General features: G+C 44.4%; 1 protein-coding gene across 3 annotated transcripts in view; it reads right to left on the bottom strand.

Annotated features, from left to right (window-relative positions):
• Nucleotides 1-14,443, bottom strand: part of LOC115129753 (sodium-driven chloride bicarbonate exchanger-like) — a 51,961-nt gene that overhangs the window by 18,054 nt on the left and 19,464 nt on the right. For all 3 annotated transcript variants that reach the window (XM_029660446.2, XM_029660443.2, XM_029660447.2), the window contains 4 exons: nucleotides 6,506-6,647; nucleotides 6,217-6,377; nucleotides 5,830-6,018; nucleotides 258-346 (listed from right to left, as the gene is read on the bottom strand). In XM_029660446.2, coding sequence (XP_029516306.1) covers nucleotides 258-346; nucleotides 5,830-6,018; nucleotides 6,217-6,377; nucleotides 6,506-6,647 — 581 coding nt within the window. The remainder of the gene's footprint in view (nucleotides 1-257; nucleotides 347-5,829; nucleotides 6,019-6,216; nucleotides 6,378-6,505; nucleotides 6,648-14,443) is intronic.

Raw genomic sequence — 14,443 nt, 5'->3', positions numbered from 1 at the left:
TATTGAGCTACAGAGAAATGGCTAAACGCTTTGAGTGGGTCACACAGCATAGTAAATGCACTGGTCTAAAACATACTAACTGGTGGTTAGCATAGTCACAGTAATGTAGCTACTTGCTAATGTACTGCATGTCGATAAAAAAGTAGAATTGTGCTTACTAGAAACTTTTGGGTAACCTGGTAGCCAACCTTAGTATGACAACAACCATAGGGCTTGGCTATATAGAACATACAAATAATGGTGCGACCAGGCTAGACCTTGCTGAAGTCCACATGGCTGTTCTCCCGGCTGACATGTTCCTTGCCCTCTGTGGTGGCTGGCTGGGACTGGGGAGAGACAGTCTGACCTGGGAGACATCGGGACGGGAGAGAGCCAGACTGTTAGTCACTCTCACTGGACAACGTATTCAGATGAAGACTTTTAGTGTAACACTATAATCTAGATGAAATTCATCAATTCATTAATCCTACCTAGATTAAAGAAGGAATGAGGCCTTGACGATTGTCTTTGTGATCAAAACGTTGCACTTCCTAAACTGAATTTGCAAGTAGTCCTACACTGCTCAAAATAATTAAGGGAACACTAAAATAACACATCCTAGATCTGAATGAATGAAATATTCTTATTAAATATTTTTTTCTTTACATAGTTGAATGTGCTGACAACACTGCTCAAAAAAAAGGGAACACTTAAACAACACAATGTAACTTCAAGTCAATCACACTTCTGTGAAATCAAACTGTCCACTTAGGAAGCAACACTGATTGACAATAAATGTCACATGCTGTTGTGCAAATGGAATAGACAACAGGTGGAAATTATAGGCAATTAGCAAGACACCCCCAATAAAGGAGTGGTTCTGCAGGTGGTGACCACAGACCACTTCTCAGTTCCTATGCTTCCTGGCTGATGTTTTGGTCACTTTGAATTGCTGGTGGTGCTTTCACTCTAGTGGTAGCATGAGACGGAGTCTACAACCCACACAAGTGGCTCAGGTAGTGCAGCTCATCCAGGATGGCACATCAATGCGAGCTGTGGCAAGAAGGTTTGCTGTGTCTGTCAGCGTAGTGTCCAGAGCATGGAGGCGCTACCAGGAGACAGGCCAGTACATCAGGAGACGTGGAGGAGGCCGTAGGAGGGCAACAACCCAGCAGCACGACCGCTACCTCCGCCTTTGTGCAAGGAGGAGCAGGAGGAGCACTACCAGAGCCCTGCAAAATGACCTCCAGCAGGCCACAAATGTTCATGTGTCTGCTCAAACGGTCAGAAACAGACTCCATGAGGGTGGTATGAGGGCCCGACGTCCACAGTTGGGGGTTGTGCTTACAGCCCAACACCGTGCAGGATGTTTGGCATTTGCGAGAGAACACCAAGATTGGCCAATTTGCCACTGGCGCCCTATGCTCTTCACAGATGAAAGCAGGTTCACACTGAGCACATGTGACAGACTTGACAGAGTCTGGAGACGCCGTGGAGAACGTTCTGCTGCCTGCAACATCCTCCAGCATGACCGGTTTGTCGGTGGGTCAGTCATGGTGTGGGGTGGCATTTCTTTGGGGGGCCGCACAGCCCTCCATGTGCTCGCCAGGGGTAGCCTGACTGCCATTAGGTACAGATCCTCAGACCCCTTGTGAGACCATATGCTGGTGCGGTTGGCCCTGGGATCCTCCTAATGCAAGACAATGCTAGACCTCATGTGGCTGGAGTGTGTCAACTGTTCCTGCAAGAGGAAGGCATTGATGCTATGGACTGGCCCGCCCGTTCCCCAGACCTGAATCCAATTGAGCACATCTGGGACATCATGTCTCGCTCCATCCACCAACGCCACATTGCACCACAGACTGTCCAGGAGTTGGCGGATGCTTTAGTCCAGGTCTGGGAGGAGATCCCTCATGAGACGATCTGCCACCTCATCAGGAGCATGCCCAGGCGTTGTAGGGAGGTCTTACAGGCACGTGGAGGCCACACACACTACTGAGCCTCATTTTGACTTGTTTTAAGGACATTACATGAAAGTTGGATCAGCCTGTAGTGTGGTTTTCCACTTTAATTTTGAGTGTGACTCCAAATCCAGACCTCCATGGGTTGATAAATTTGATTTCCATTGATAATTTTTGTGATTTTGTTTTCAGCACATTCAACTATGTAAAGAAAAAAAGTATTTAATAAGAATATTTCATTCATTCAGATCTAGGATGTTATTTTAGTGTTCCCTTTATTTTTTTGAGCAGTGTATATATATATATATATATATATATATATATATATATATACACATCCAGTATATCACAAAAGTGAGTACACCCCTCACATTTTTGTAAATATTTGAGTATATATTTTCATGTGACAACACTGAAGAAATGACACTTTGCTACAATGTAAAGTAGTGAGTGTACAGCTTGTATAACAGTGTAAATTTGATGTCCCCTCAAAATAACTCAACACACAGCCATTAATGTCTAAACCGCTGGCAACAAAAGTGAGTACACCCCTAGATGAAAATGTTCAAATTGGGCCCAAAGTGTCAATATTCTGTGTGGCCACCATCATTTTCCAGCACTGCCTTAACCCTCTTGGGTATGGAGTTCATCAGAGCTTCACAGGTTGTCACTGGAGTCCTCTTCCACTCCTTCATGACGACATCACGGAGCTGGTGGATGTTAGAGACCTTGCACTCCTCCACCTTCCATTTGAGGATGCCCCACAGTTGCTCAATAGGGTTTAGGTCTGGAGACATGCTTGGCCAGTCCATCACCTTCACCCTCACCTTCTTTAGCAAGACAGTGGTTGTCTTGGAGGTGTGTTTGGGGTCGTTATCATGTTGGAATACTGCACTGCGGCCCAGTCTCCGAAGGGAGGGGATCATGCTCTGCTTCAGTATGTCACAGTACATGTTGGCATTCATGGTTCCCTCAATGAACTGTAGCTCCCCAGTGCCGGCAGCACTCATGCAGCACCAGACCATGACACTCCCACCACCATGCTTGACTGTAGGCAAGACACACTTGTCTTTGTACTCCTCACCTGGTTGCCGCCACACACGCTTGACACGATCTGAACCAAATGAGTTTATCTTGGTCTCATCAGACCACAGGACATGGTTCCAGTAATCCATGTCCTTGGTCTGCTTGTCTTCAGCAAACTGCTTGTCTTCAGCAAACTGTTTGCGGGCTTTCTTGTGCATCATCTTTAGAAGAGGCTTCCTTCCTACCAATTTGATGCAGTGTATGGCGTATGGTCTGAGCACTGACAGGCTGACCCCCACCCCTTCATACTCTGCAGCAATGCTGGCAGCACTCATACGTCTATTTCCCAAAGACAACCTCTGGATATGACGCTGAGCACGTGCACTCAACTTCTTTGGTCGACCATGGCGAGGCCTGTTCTGAGTGGAACCTGTCCAGTTAAACCGCTGTATGGTCTTGGCCACCGTGCTGCAGCTCAGTTTCAGGGCCTTGGCAATCTTCTTATAGCCCAGGCCATCTTTATGTAGAGCTACAATTATTTTTTTCAGATCCTCAGAGAGTTCTTTGCCATGAGGTGCCATGTTCAACTTCCAATGACCAGTCAGTATGAGGGAGTGTGAGAGCGATGACACCAAATTTAACACACCTGCTCCCCATTCACACCTGAGACCTTGTAACACTAGCGAGTCACATGACACCGGGGAGGGAAAATGGCTAATTGGGCCCAATTTGGACATTTTCACTTAGGGGTGTACTCACTTTTGTTGCTAGCGGTTTAGGCATTAATGGCTGTGTGTTGAGTTATTCTGAGGGGACAGCAAATTTACACTGTGAAACAAGCTGTACACTCACTACTTTACATTGTAGCAAAGTGTAATTTCCTCAGTGTTGTCAAATGAAAAGATATTCCCAAATATTTACAAAAATGTGAGGGGTGTACTCACTTTTGTGATATACTGTATATATATTCACACAGTTGAAGTCGGAAGTTTACATACAACTTATCCAATTAAATTTTAAATAATTTCTTCACAATTCCTGACATTTAATCCTAGTAAAAAATCCCTGTCTTAGGTCAGTTAGGATCACCACTTTATTTTAAGAATGTGAAATGTCAGAATAATAGTAGAGAGAATAATTTATTTCAGCTTGTATTTCACATTCCCAGTGGGTCAGAAGTTTACGTACACTCAATTACTATTTGCTAGCATTGCCTTTAAATTGTTTAACTTGGGTCAAACATTTCGGGTAGCCTTCCACAAGCTTCAAGTTGGGTGAATTTTGGCCCATTCCTCCCGACAGAGCTGGTGTAACTGAGTCAGGTTTGTAGGCCTCCTTGCTCACACACACTTTTTCAGTTCTGCCCACAAATCCACAAATGTTCTATAGGATTGAGGTCAGGGCTTTGTGATGGCTCCAATACCTTGAATTTGTTGTCCTTAAAATTAAGTCATTTTGCTACAACTTTGGAAGTATGCTTGGGGTCATTGTCCATTTGGAAGACCCATTTGTGACCAAGATAACTTCCTGACTGATGCCTTGAGATGTTGCTTCAATATTTCCACATAATTTTCCACCTCATGATGCCATCTATTTTGTGAAGTGCACCAGTCCCTCCTGCAGCAAAGCATCCCCACACATGATGCTGCCACCCCCGTGCTTCACGGTTGGGATGGTGTTCTTCGGCTTGCAAGCCTCCCCCTTTTTCCTCCAAACATAACGATGGTCATTATGGCCAAACAATTCTATTTTTGTTTCATCAGACGAGAGGACATTTCTACAAAAAGTACGATCTTTGTCTCCATGTGCAGTTGCAAACCGTAGTCTGGCTTTTTTATGGCGGTTTTGGAGCAGTGGCTTCTTCCTTGCTGAGCGGCCTTTCAGGTTATGTCGATATAGGACTCGTTTTACTGTGGATATAGATACTTTTGTAACTGTTTCCTCCAGCATCTTCACAAGGTCCTTTGCTGTTAATCTGGGATTGATTTTCACTTTTCGCACCAAAGTACGTTCATCTCTAGGAGACAGAACACATCTCCTTCCTGAGCGGTAAGACAGCTGCGTGGTCCCATGGTGTTTATACTTGCGTACCATTGTTTGTACAGATGAACGTGGTACCTTCACGTGTTTGGAAATTGCTCCCAAGGATGAACCAGACTTGTGGAGGTCAATTTTTTTCTGTGGTCTTGGCTGATTTCTTTTGATTTTCCCATGTAAGGCAAAAAGGCACTGAGTTTGAAGGTAGGCCTTGAAATATATCCACAGGTACACCTCCAGCTTCTAAAGCCATGACATCATTTTCTGGAATTTTCCAAGCTGTTTAAAGGCACAGTCAACTTAGTGTATGTAAACTTCTGACCTACTGGAATTGTGATACAGTGAATTATAAGTGAAATAATCTGTCTGTAAACAATTGTTGGAAGAATTACTTGTGTCATGCACAAAGTAGATGTGCTATCCGACTTGCCAAAACTATAGTTTGTTAATTAACAAGAAATGTGTGGAGTGGTTGAAAAACGAGTTAATGACTCCAACCTAAATGTATGTAAACTTCCGACTTCAACTGTGTGTGTGTGTGTGTGTGTGTGTGTGTGTGTGTGTATGTGTATGTGTGTATATGTATGTGTGTATATATATATATATATATATATATATATATACACACACACACACACATATACATGCAAACAACCTAGACACACACACACACACACAAAAGGAGAGAATGTAGACAGTAGTTGAGATATTAATCAAACAACACATCAAGTCATATAGAGACACAGTACAGCACAACAATCAGAAAAGACACAAAACTGTGATTGGTGTGTGGATGGTTGGTTGGTTGGTGGATTGGTGAGCTCACCGTTCTTGTCCATGGAGTGGGGCTCGGAATGCTTTTTGCCAATATCGGCGAAGGAGCGTACGATGGGGATGCGGTTGGCCAGCTTCTTGTGGTTCTGGTGGTGGTGCTGCTTCAGGAGCGCCTCACGGATCCTCCTCCTCACGTCCTCCCCCACCCCGGCCGACACCTCATGCTGGTCCAGGACCATATCTGAGAGAACACACATATAGATTGGTTAGGGGTTTGCGTGCCTTGCTCAAGGGCAAAACGGCAGTAATTGGCACCTGACATTCTAACTCCGGTAACTCTCCAGTTGCAGACTCACTCCCGCCAGACTTTCCCCGTCGACCCTCGGATTTGAACCAGCAAACTTCTGGCCACCCTCCACTCCAGCACCACTCTACGTACCGGCGATCTCCTCCAGTGAGTTGGCCCTCATGTCCAGCAGCACGGTGCCGTTGAGGATGCAGCTCCTCAGCTCAAACAGGCTATGAAGAGACAGGGTGGCCACGTAGGGCTTGCTCCAACGCTCGCCTCCATCCTCCACGTCCTCCTCAAACTTCAGCCACCTACACACACACACACACACACACACACACACACACACACACACACACGCAGACACACAGAGATGCATAAGCAGAAAAACGGACACCTGATTGGCTGTGGAGCTGGAGCCGGTGGTGCGATTGGTTACCTGGCGGTCTCCTTCCACTCTGCATCCTCGCCCTCTCTCAGGCAGATCTCATCCAGCTCAGTGAAGAGGGCATGAGGTATGTGCTCCTCATCACCATCCTCTGTCCCCAGAAGGAACTGCACCCTCTGGGCAGGAGTGTCTGCTGTAGAGGGGTAGAGGAGGCAAAGGAGAGAGTTGGGGGTGTGGAGAGGGGGCAAGAAAGGGAGAAGATGAGAAAGAGAGAAAGGGGGGTGAGGGAAAGAAAAAAAACTTGTCCCCAAACACAGTGTCTAAACTCTGGTGTCCAAACACCCAGCACGCCCTAGACATTCTGTCTGAGGACCAACTAGGTTCACCTAGCCACATAGTAATACACACAGGCACAAACGACCTGAGAACAAAGCAGGAAAGTGTGGCCACAGCACTGACGGGAGTGATTGAAAAAGCTTCTTCTACTTTCCCCAATGCACAAGTGGTTATCTCCACCCTGCTACCACGAAAAGACTTCCCTGCTACAATACAGCGGGCAAATGCAAGTATGTCCCGTGACTGTGCCTCAAAACCAAATGTTTTCCTGGCCCACCACTCCACCCTGGACTTGAACAGCCTCTATGACCAGGTCCACCTCTACAAGGCAGCAGTGCCCACCTTCACCCGGGCTCTAAAGGACACCGCTCTCAAACGCAGCCCCAACACTTCACACAGGAGCAACTGATCAATAGACACCCTGCCCAGACCAGCGAGACACTCTCCCAGACCTCAGGAACATTTTACATTTGGCTAGAAATTCAAAAGGAAATGAGCTTAGAAACATTTCCTCCTGTGTGCTACCTATATCCCCCCACTAAAATCCCCATACTTTAATGAAGACAGCTTCTCCATCCTGGAGGGGGAAACCAATCATTTCCAGACTCAGGGACTAGTCCGTGGTGACCTAAATGCCAGAACCGGACAAGAACCTGACACCCTCAGCACACAGGGGGACAAACACCTGCCTGGAGGTGACCGCAACATCTCCCCCATATTCCCCCTAGGCACAACTATGACAACATAACCAACAAAAACGAGTCACAACTCCTGCAGCTCTGTCGCACGCTAGGTATGCACATAGTCAATGGTAGGCTTCAAGGGGACTCCTATGGTAGGTACACCTGTAGCTCATCTCTTGGCACTAGTACTGTAGACTACTTTATCACTGACCTCAACCCAGAGTCTCTCAGAGCGTTCACAGTCAGCCCACTGACACCCCTATCAGACCACAGCAAAGTCACAGTCTACTTGAACAGAGCAGTACTCAATCATGCGGCATCAAAGCCGAAGGAACTGAGTAATATTAAGAAATGCTATAGATGGAAGGAATGTAGTTTGGAAAACTACCAAAAACCAATTAGGCAACAACAAATTCAATCCCTTTTAGACAACTTCCTGGACAAAACGTTCCACAGTAATAGTGAAGGTGTAAACTTGGCAGTAGAACATCTCAACACTATATTTGACCTCTCAGCTTCCCTATCAAATCTAAAAATCTCAAATAGAAAACCGAAGAAAATGAACAGCAATGACAAATGTTTTGATGAAGAATGCAAAAATCTAACAAAGAAATTGAGAAACCTGTCCAACCAAAAACATAGAGACCCGGAAAACCTGAGACTGCACCTTCACTATGGTGAATCACTAAAACAATGCAGAAATACACTACGGAAAAAAGAACAGCATGTCAGAAATCAGCTCAATGTAATTGAAGAATCCATAGATTCTAACCACTTCTGGGAAAATTGGAAAACACTAAACAAACAACAACACGAAGAATCATCTACCAAAAATTGAGATGTATGGGTAAACCACTTCTTCAATCCTTTTGACTCTATAACAAAGACCAAACAGCAAAAACATATACATAATCAAATACAAATCTTAGAATCAACTATTAAAGACTACCAGAACGCACTGGATTCTCCAATTACCTTGAATGAACTACAGGACAAAATAAAAACCCTCCAACCCAAAAAGGCATGTGGTGTTGATGGTATCCTCAATGAAATTATCAAATATACAGACAACAAATTCCAATTGGCTGTACTAAAACTCTTTAACATCATCCTTAGCTCTGGCATCTTCCCCAATATTTGGAACCAATCACCCCATTCCACAAAAGTGGAGACAGATTTGACCCAAATAACTACCGTGGGATATGCGTCAACAGCAACCTTGGGAAAATCCTCTGCATTATCATTAACAGCAGACTCGTACATTTCCTCAGTGAAAACAATGTACTGAGCAAATGTCAAATGGGCTTTTTACTCAATTATCGTACGACAGACCATGTATTCACCCTGCACACCCTGATTGACAAACAAACAAACCAAAACAAAGACAAAGTCTTCTCATGCTTTGTTGATTTCAAAAAAGCCTTCGACACAATTTGGCATGAGAGTCTGCTATATAAATTGATGGAAAGTGGTGTTGGGGGAAAAACATACAACATTATAAAATCCATGTACACAAACAACAAGTGTGCGGTTAAAATAGGCAAAAAACACACACATTCTTTCCCACAGGGCCTTGGGGTGAGACAGGGATGCAAGCGTAAGCCCCACCCTCTTCAACATATACAGTGGGGCAAAAAAGTATTTAGTCAGCCACCAATTGTGCAAGTTCTCCCACTTAAAAAGATGAGAAGGCCTGTAATTTACATCATAGGTACACTTCAACTATGAAAGACAAAATGAGAATTTCTTTTTTTGAGAAAATCACATTGTAAGATTTTTAAATGAATTTATTTGCAAATTATGGTGGAAAATAAGTATTTGCTCACCTACAAACAAGCAAGATTTCTGGCTCTCACAGACCTGTAACTTCTTCTTTAAGAGGCTCCTCTGTCCTCAACTCGTTACCTGTATTAATGGCACCTGTTTGAACTTGCTATCAGTATAAAAGACACCTGTCCACAACCTCAAACAGTCACACTCCAAACTCCACTATGGCCAAGACCAAAGAGCTGTCAAAGGACACCAGAAACAAAATTGTAGACCTGCACCAGGCTGGGAAGACTGAATCTGCAATAGGTAAGCAGCTTGGTTTGAAGAAATCAACTGTGGGAGCAATTATTAGGAAATGGAAGACATACAAGACCACTGATAATCTCCCTTGATCTGGGACTCCACGCAAGATCTCACCCCGTGGGGTCAAAATGATCACAAGAACGGTGAGCAAAAATCCCAGAACCACACGGGGGGACCTAGTGAATGACCTGCAGAGAGCTGGGACCAAAGTAACAAAGCCTACCATCAGTAACACACTACTCCGCCAGGGACTCAAATCCTACAGTGCCAGACGTGTCCCCCTGCTTAAGCCAGTACATGTCCAGGCCCGTCTGAAGTTTGCTAGAGAGCATTTGGATGATCCAGAAGAAGATTGGGAGAATGTCATATGGTCAGATGAAACCAAAATATAACTTTTTGGTAAAAACTAAACTCGTCGTGTTTGGAGGACAAAGAATGCTGAGTTGCATCCAAAGAACACCATCCCTACTGTGAAGCATGGGGGTGGAAACATCATGCTTTGGGGCTGTCTTTCTGCAAAGGGACCAGGATGACTGATCCGGGTAAAGGAAAGAATGAATGGGGCCATGTATTGTGAGATTTTGAGTGAAAACCTCCTTCCATCAGCAAGGGCATTGAAGATGAAATGTGGCTGGGTCTTTCAGCATGACAATGATCCCAAACACACCGCCCAGGCAATGAAGGAGTGGCTTCGTAAGAAGCATTTCAAGGTCCTGGAGGGGCCTAGCCAGTCTCCAGATCTCAACCCCATAGAAAATCTTTGGAGGGAGTTGAAAGTCTGTGTTGCCCAGCAACAGCCCCAAAACATCACTGCTCTAGAGGAGATCTGCATGGAGGAATGGGCCAAAATACCAGCAACAGTGTGTGAAAACCTTGTGAAGACTTACAGAAAATGTTTGACCTCTGTCATTGCCAACAAAGTGTATAAGTATCGAGATAAACTTTTGTTATTGACCAAATACTTATTTTCCACCATCATTTGCAAATAAATTCATTAAAAATCCTACAATGTGATTTTCAGGATTTTTTCCCCTCATTTTGTCTGTCATAGTTGAAGTGTACCTATGATGAAAATTACATGCCTCTCTCATCTTTTTAAGTGGGAGAACTTTCACAATTGGTGGCTGACTAAATACTTTTTTGCCCCACTGTGTGTGTGTGTATATATATATATATATATATATATATATATATATATATATATATATCTCAAGAAATTTGGTGAGGGCACTAGAAAAGTCTACAGCACCCAGCCTCACCCTACCAGAATCTGAAGTCAAATGTCTACTGTTTGCTGAAGATCTGGTGCTTCTGTCACCAACCAAGGAGGGCCTACACAGCAGCACTTTCTGCACAGATTCTGCCAGACCTGGGCCCTGACAGTAAATCTCAGTAGGACCAAAATGTTTTTTATTTCCCCCTTTATTTAACCAGGTAGGCCAGTTGAGAACAAGTTCTCATTTACAACTGCGACCTGGCCAAGATAAAGCAAAGCAGTGCGACAAAAAACAACACAGAGTTACACATGGGATAAACAAAAGTGCAGTCAATAACACAATATAAACATCTATATGCACTGTGTGCAAATGGAGTAAGGAGGTAAGGTAATAAATAGGCCATAGTAGAAAAGTAATTACAGTTTAGCAAATTAACACTGGAGTGATAAATGTGCAGATGATGATGTGCAAGTAGAAATACTGGTGTGCAAAAGAGCAAAAAGTAAATAAAACAATATGGGGATGAGGTAGGTAGTTGGGTGGGCTATTCACGGATGGGCTATGTACAACTGTTGCGATCGGTAAGCTGATGCTTAAAGTTAGTGAGGGAGATATAAGTCTCCAACTTCAGTGATTTTTGCAATTCGTTCCAGTCATTGGCAGCAGAGAACTGGAAGGAAAGGTGGCCAATGTGGGTGTTGGCTTTGGGGATGACCAGTGAGATATACCTGCTGGAGCTCGTGCTACGGGTGGGTGTTGTTATCGTGACCAGTGAGCTGAGATAAGGTGGTGCTTTACCTAGCAGAGACTTATAGATGACCTGGAGCCAGTGGGTCTGGCAACAAATATGTAGCGAGGGCCAGCCGACGAGAGCGTACAGGTCGCAGTGGTGGGTAGTTGGGGCTTTGGTGACAAAATGGATGGCACTGTGATAGACTGCATCCAGTTTGCTGAGTAGAGTGTTGGAGGCAATTTTGTAAATGACATCGCCAAAGTCGAGGATCAGTAGGATAGTCAGATTTACGAGGGTATGTTTGGCAGCGTGAGTGAAGGAGGCTTTGTTGTGAAATAGGAAGCCGATTCTAGATTTAATTTTGGATTGGAGATGTTTAATATGAGTCTGGAAGGAGAGTTTACAGTCTGGCCAGACACCTAGGTATTTGTAGTCAGAACCTTCCAGACTAGTGATGCTAGTCGGGCGGGCGGGTGTGGGCAGCAATCGGTTGAAAAGCATGCATTTAGTTTTACTAGCATTTAAGAGCAGTTGGAGGCCATGGAAGGAGTGTTTTATGGCATTGTAGCTCGTTTGGAGGTTTGTTAACACAGTGTCCAAAGAAGGGCCAGATGTATACAGAATGGTGTTGTCTGCGTAGAGGTGGATCAGGGAATCACCCATAGCAAGAGCAACATCATTAATATATACAGAGAAAAGAGTCAGCCTGAGAATTGAACCCTGTGGTAACCCCATAGAGACTGCCAGAGGTCTGGACAACAGGCCCTCCGATTTGACACACTGAACTCTATCTGAGAAGTAGTTGGTGAACCAGGCGAGGCAGTAATTTGAGAAACCAAGGCTATTGAGTCTGCCGATAAGAATACGGTGATTGACTGAGTCGAAAGCCTTGGCCAGGTCGATGAATACGGCTGCACAGTATTGTCTTGTATCGATGCCGGTTATGATATCATGTACCCGTGACCAGCTCAGAAACCGGATTGCATAGTGGATAAGGTACGGTGGGATTCGAAATGGTCAGTGACCTATTTTGTTAACTTGGCTTTCGAAGACTTTAGAAAGGCAGGGCAGGATGGATATAGGTCTGTAACAGTTTGGGTCTAGAGTGTCTCCCCCTTTGAAGAGGGGGATGACCGCGGCAGCTTTCCAATCTTTAGGAATCTCAGATGATATGAAAGAGACATTGAACAGACTAGTAATAGGGGTTGCAACAATGGCGGCAGATCATTTTAGAAAGCGAGATTGTTGGTCCAGATTGGTCCAGATTGTCTAGCCCAGCTGATTTGTACGGGTCCAGGTTTTGCAGCTTTTTCAGAACATCTGCTATCTGGATTTGGGTGAAGGAGACGCTGGGGAAGTTTGGGCAAGTGGCTGTGGGGGGTGCAGAGCTGTTGGCCGGGGTTGGGGTAGCCAGGAGGAAAGCATGGCCAGCCGTAGAGAAATGCTTGTTGAAATTCTCGATTATCGTGGATTTATCGGTGGTGACAGTGTTTCCTAGCCTCAGTGCAGTAGGCAACTGGGAGGAGGTGCTCTTATTCTCCATGGACGTTACAGTGTCCCAAATCTTTTTGGAGTTGGAGCTACAGGATGAAAATTCTTGTTTGAAAAAGCTAGCCTTTGCTTTCCTAACTGACTGTTTGTATTGGTTCCTGACTTCCCTGAAAAGTTGCATATCTCGGGGACTATACTAAAATAATAGTGTTCAAAAAAGGTCCAGTCACCAGGACCACAAATACAAATTCAATCTAGACACCCTTGCCATAGAGCACACAAAAAACGATGCATACCTTGGGCTAAACATCAGTGCCACAGGTAACTTCCACAAAGCTGTGAACGATCTGAGAGACAAGGCTAGAAGGGCATTCTATGCCATCAAAAGGAACATAACATTCGACATACCAATTAGGATATGGTTAAAAATACTTGAATCAGGTATAGAACCCATTGCCCTTCATGGTTGTGTAGTCTGGGGTCCGCTCACCAACCATGAATTCACAAAATGGGACAAACACCAAATTGAGAGACTACATGCAGAATTCTGCAAAAAAATATCCTCTGTGTACAACGTAGAACACCAAATAATGCATGTGGAGCAGAATTAGGCCGATACACGCTAATTATCAAAATCCAGAAAAGAGACGTTAAATTCTACAACCACCTAAAAGGAAGCGATTCCCAAACCTTCCATAACAAAGCCATCACCTGCAGAGAAATGAACCTGGAGAAGAGTCCCCTAAGCAAGCTGGTCCTGGGCCTCGATTCACAAACACAAACACACCCCACAGAGCCCCAGAACAGCAACACAATTAGACCCAACCAAATCATGAGAAAACAAAAAGCTAATTATTTGACACATTGGAAAGAATTAACAAAAAAACAGAGCAAGCTAGAATGCTATTTGGCCCTACACAGAGAGTACACAGAGGCAGATTATCTGACCACTGTGACTGACACAAAATTAAGGAAAGCTTTGACTATGTACAGATTCAGTGAGCATAGCCTTGCCATTGAGAAAGGCCGCCGTAGGCAGACATGGCTCTCAAGAGAAGACAGGCTATGTGCTCACTGCCCACAAAATGAGGTGGAAACTGAGCTGCACTTCCTAACCTCCTGCCCAATGTATGACCATATTAGAGAGACATATTTCCCTCAGATTACACAGATCCACAAAGAATTCGAAAACGAATCCAATTTTGATAAACTCCCATATCTACTGGGTGAAATTCCACAGTGTGCCATCACAGCAGCAAGATTTGTGACCTGTTGCCACGAGAAAAGGGCAACCAGTGAAGAACAAACACCATTGTAAATACAACCCATATTTATGCTTATTTATTTTATCTTGTGTCCTTTAACCATTTGTACATTGTTAAAACACTGTATATATATGATATGACATTTGTAATGTCTTTATTGTTTTGAAACTTCTGTATGTGTAATGTTTACT

Source organism: Oncorhynchus nerka, linkage group LG5, assembly GCF_034236695.1.
Source record: "Oncorhynchus nerka isolate Pitt River linkage group LG5, Oner_Uvic_2.0, whole genome shotgun sequence".
Classification (NCBI taxonomy): Eukaryota; Metazoa; Chordata; class Actinopteri; order Salmoniformes; family Salmonidae; genus Oncorhynchus; species Oncorhynchus nerka.
The sequence above is the reverse complement of the archived record's forward strand: the minus strand, read 5'-3'. Positions and strand labels throughout refer to the sequence as shown.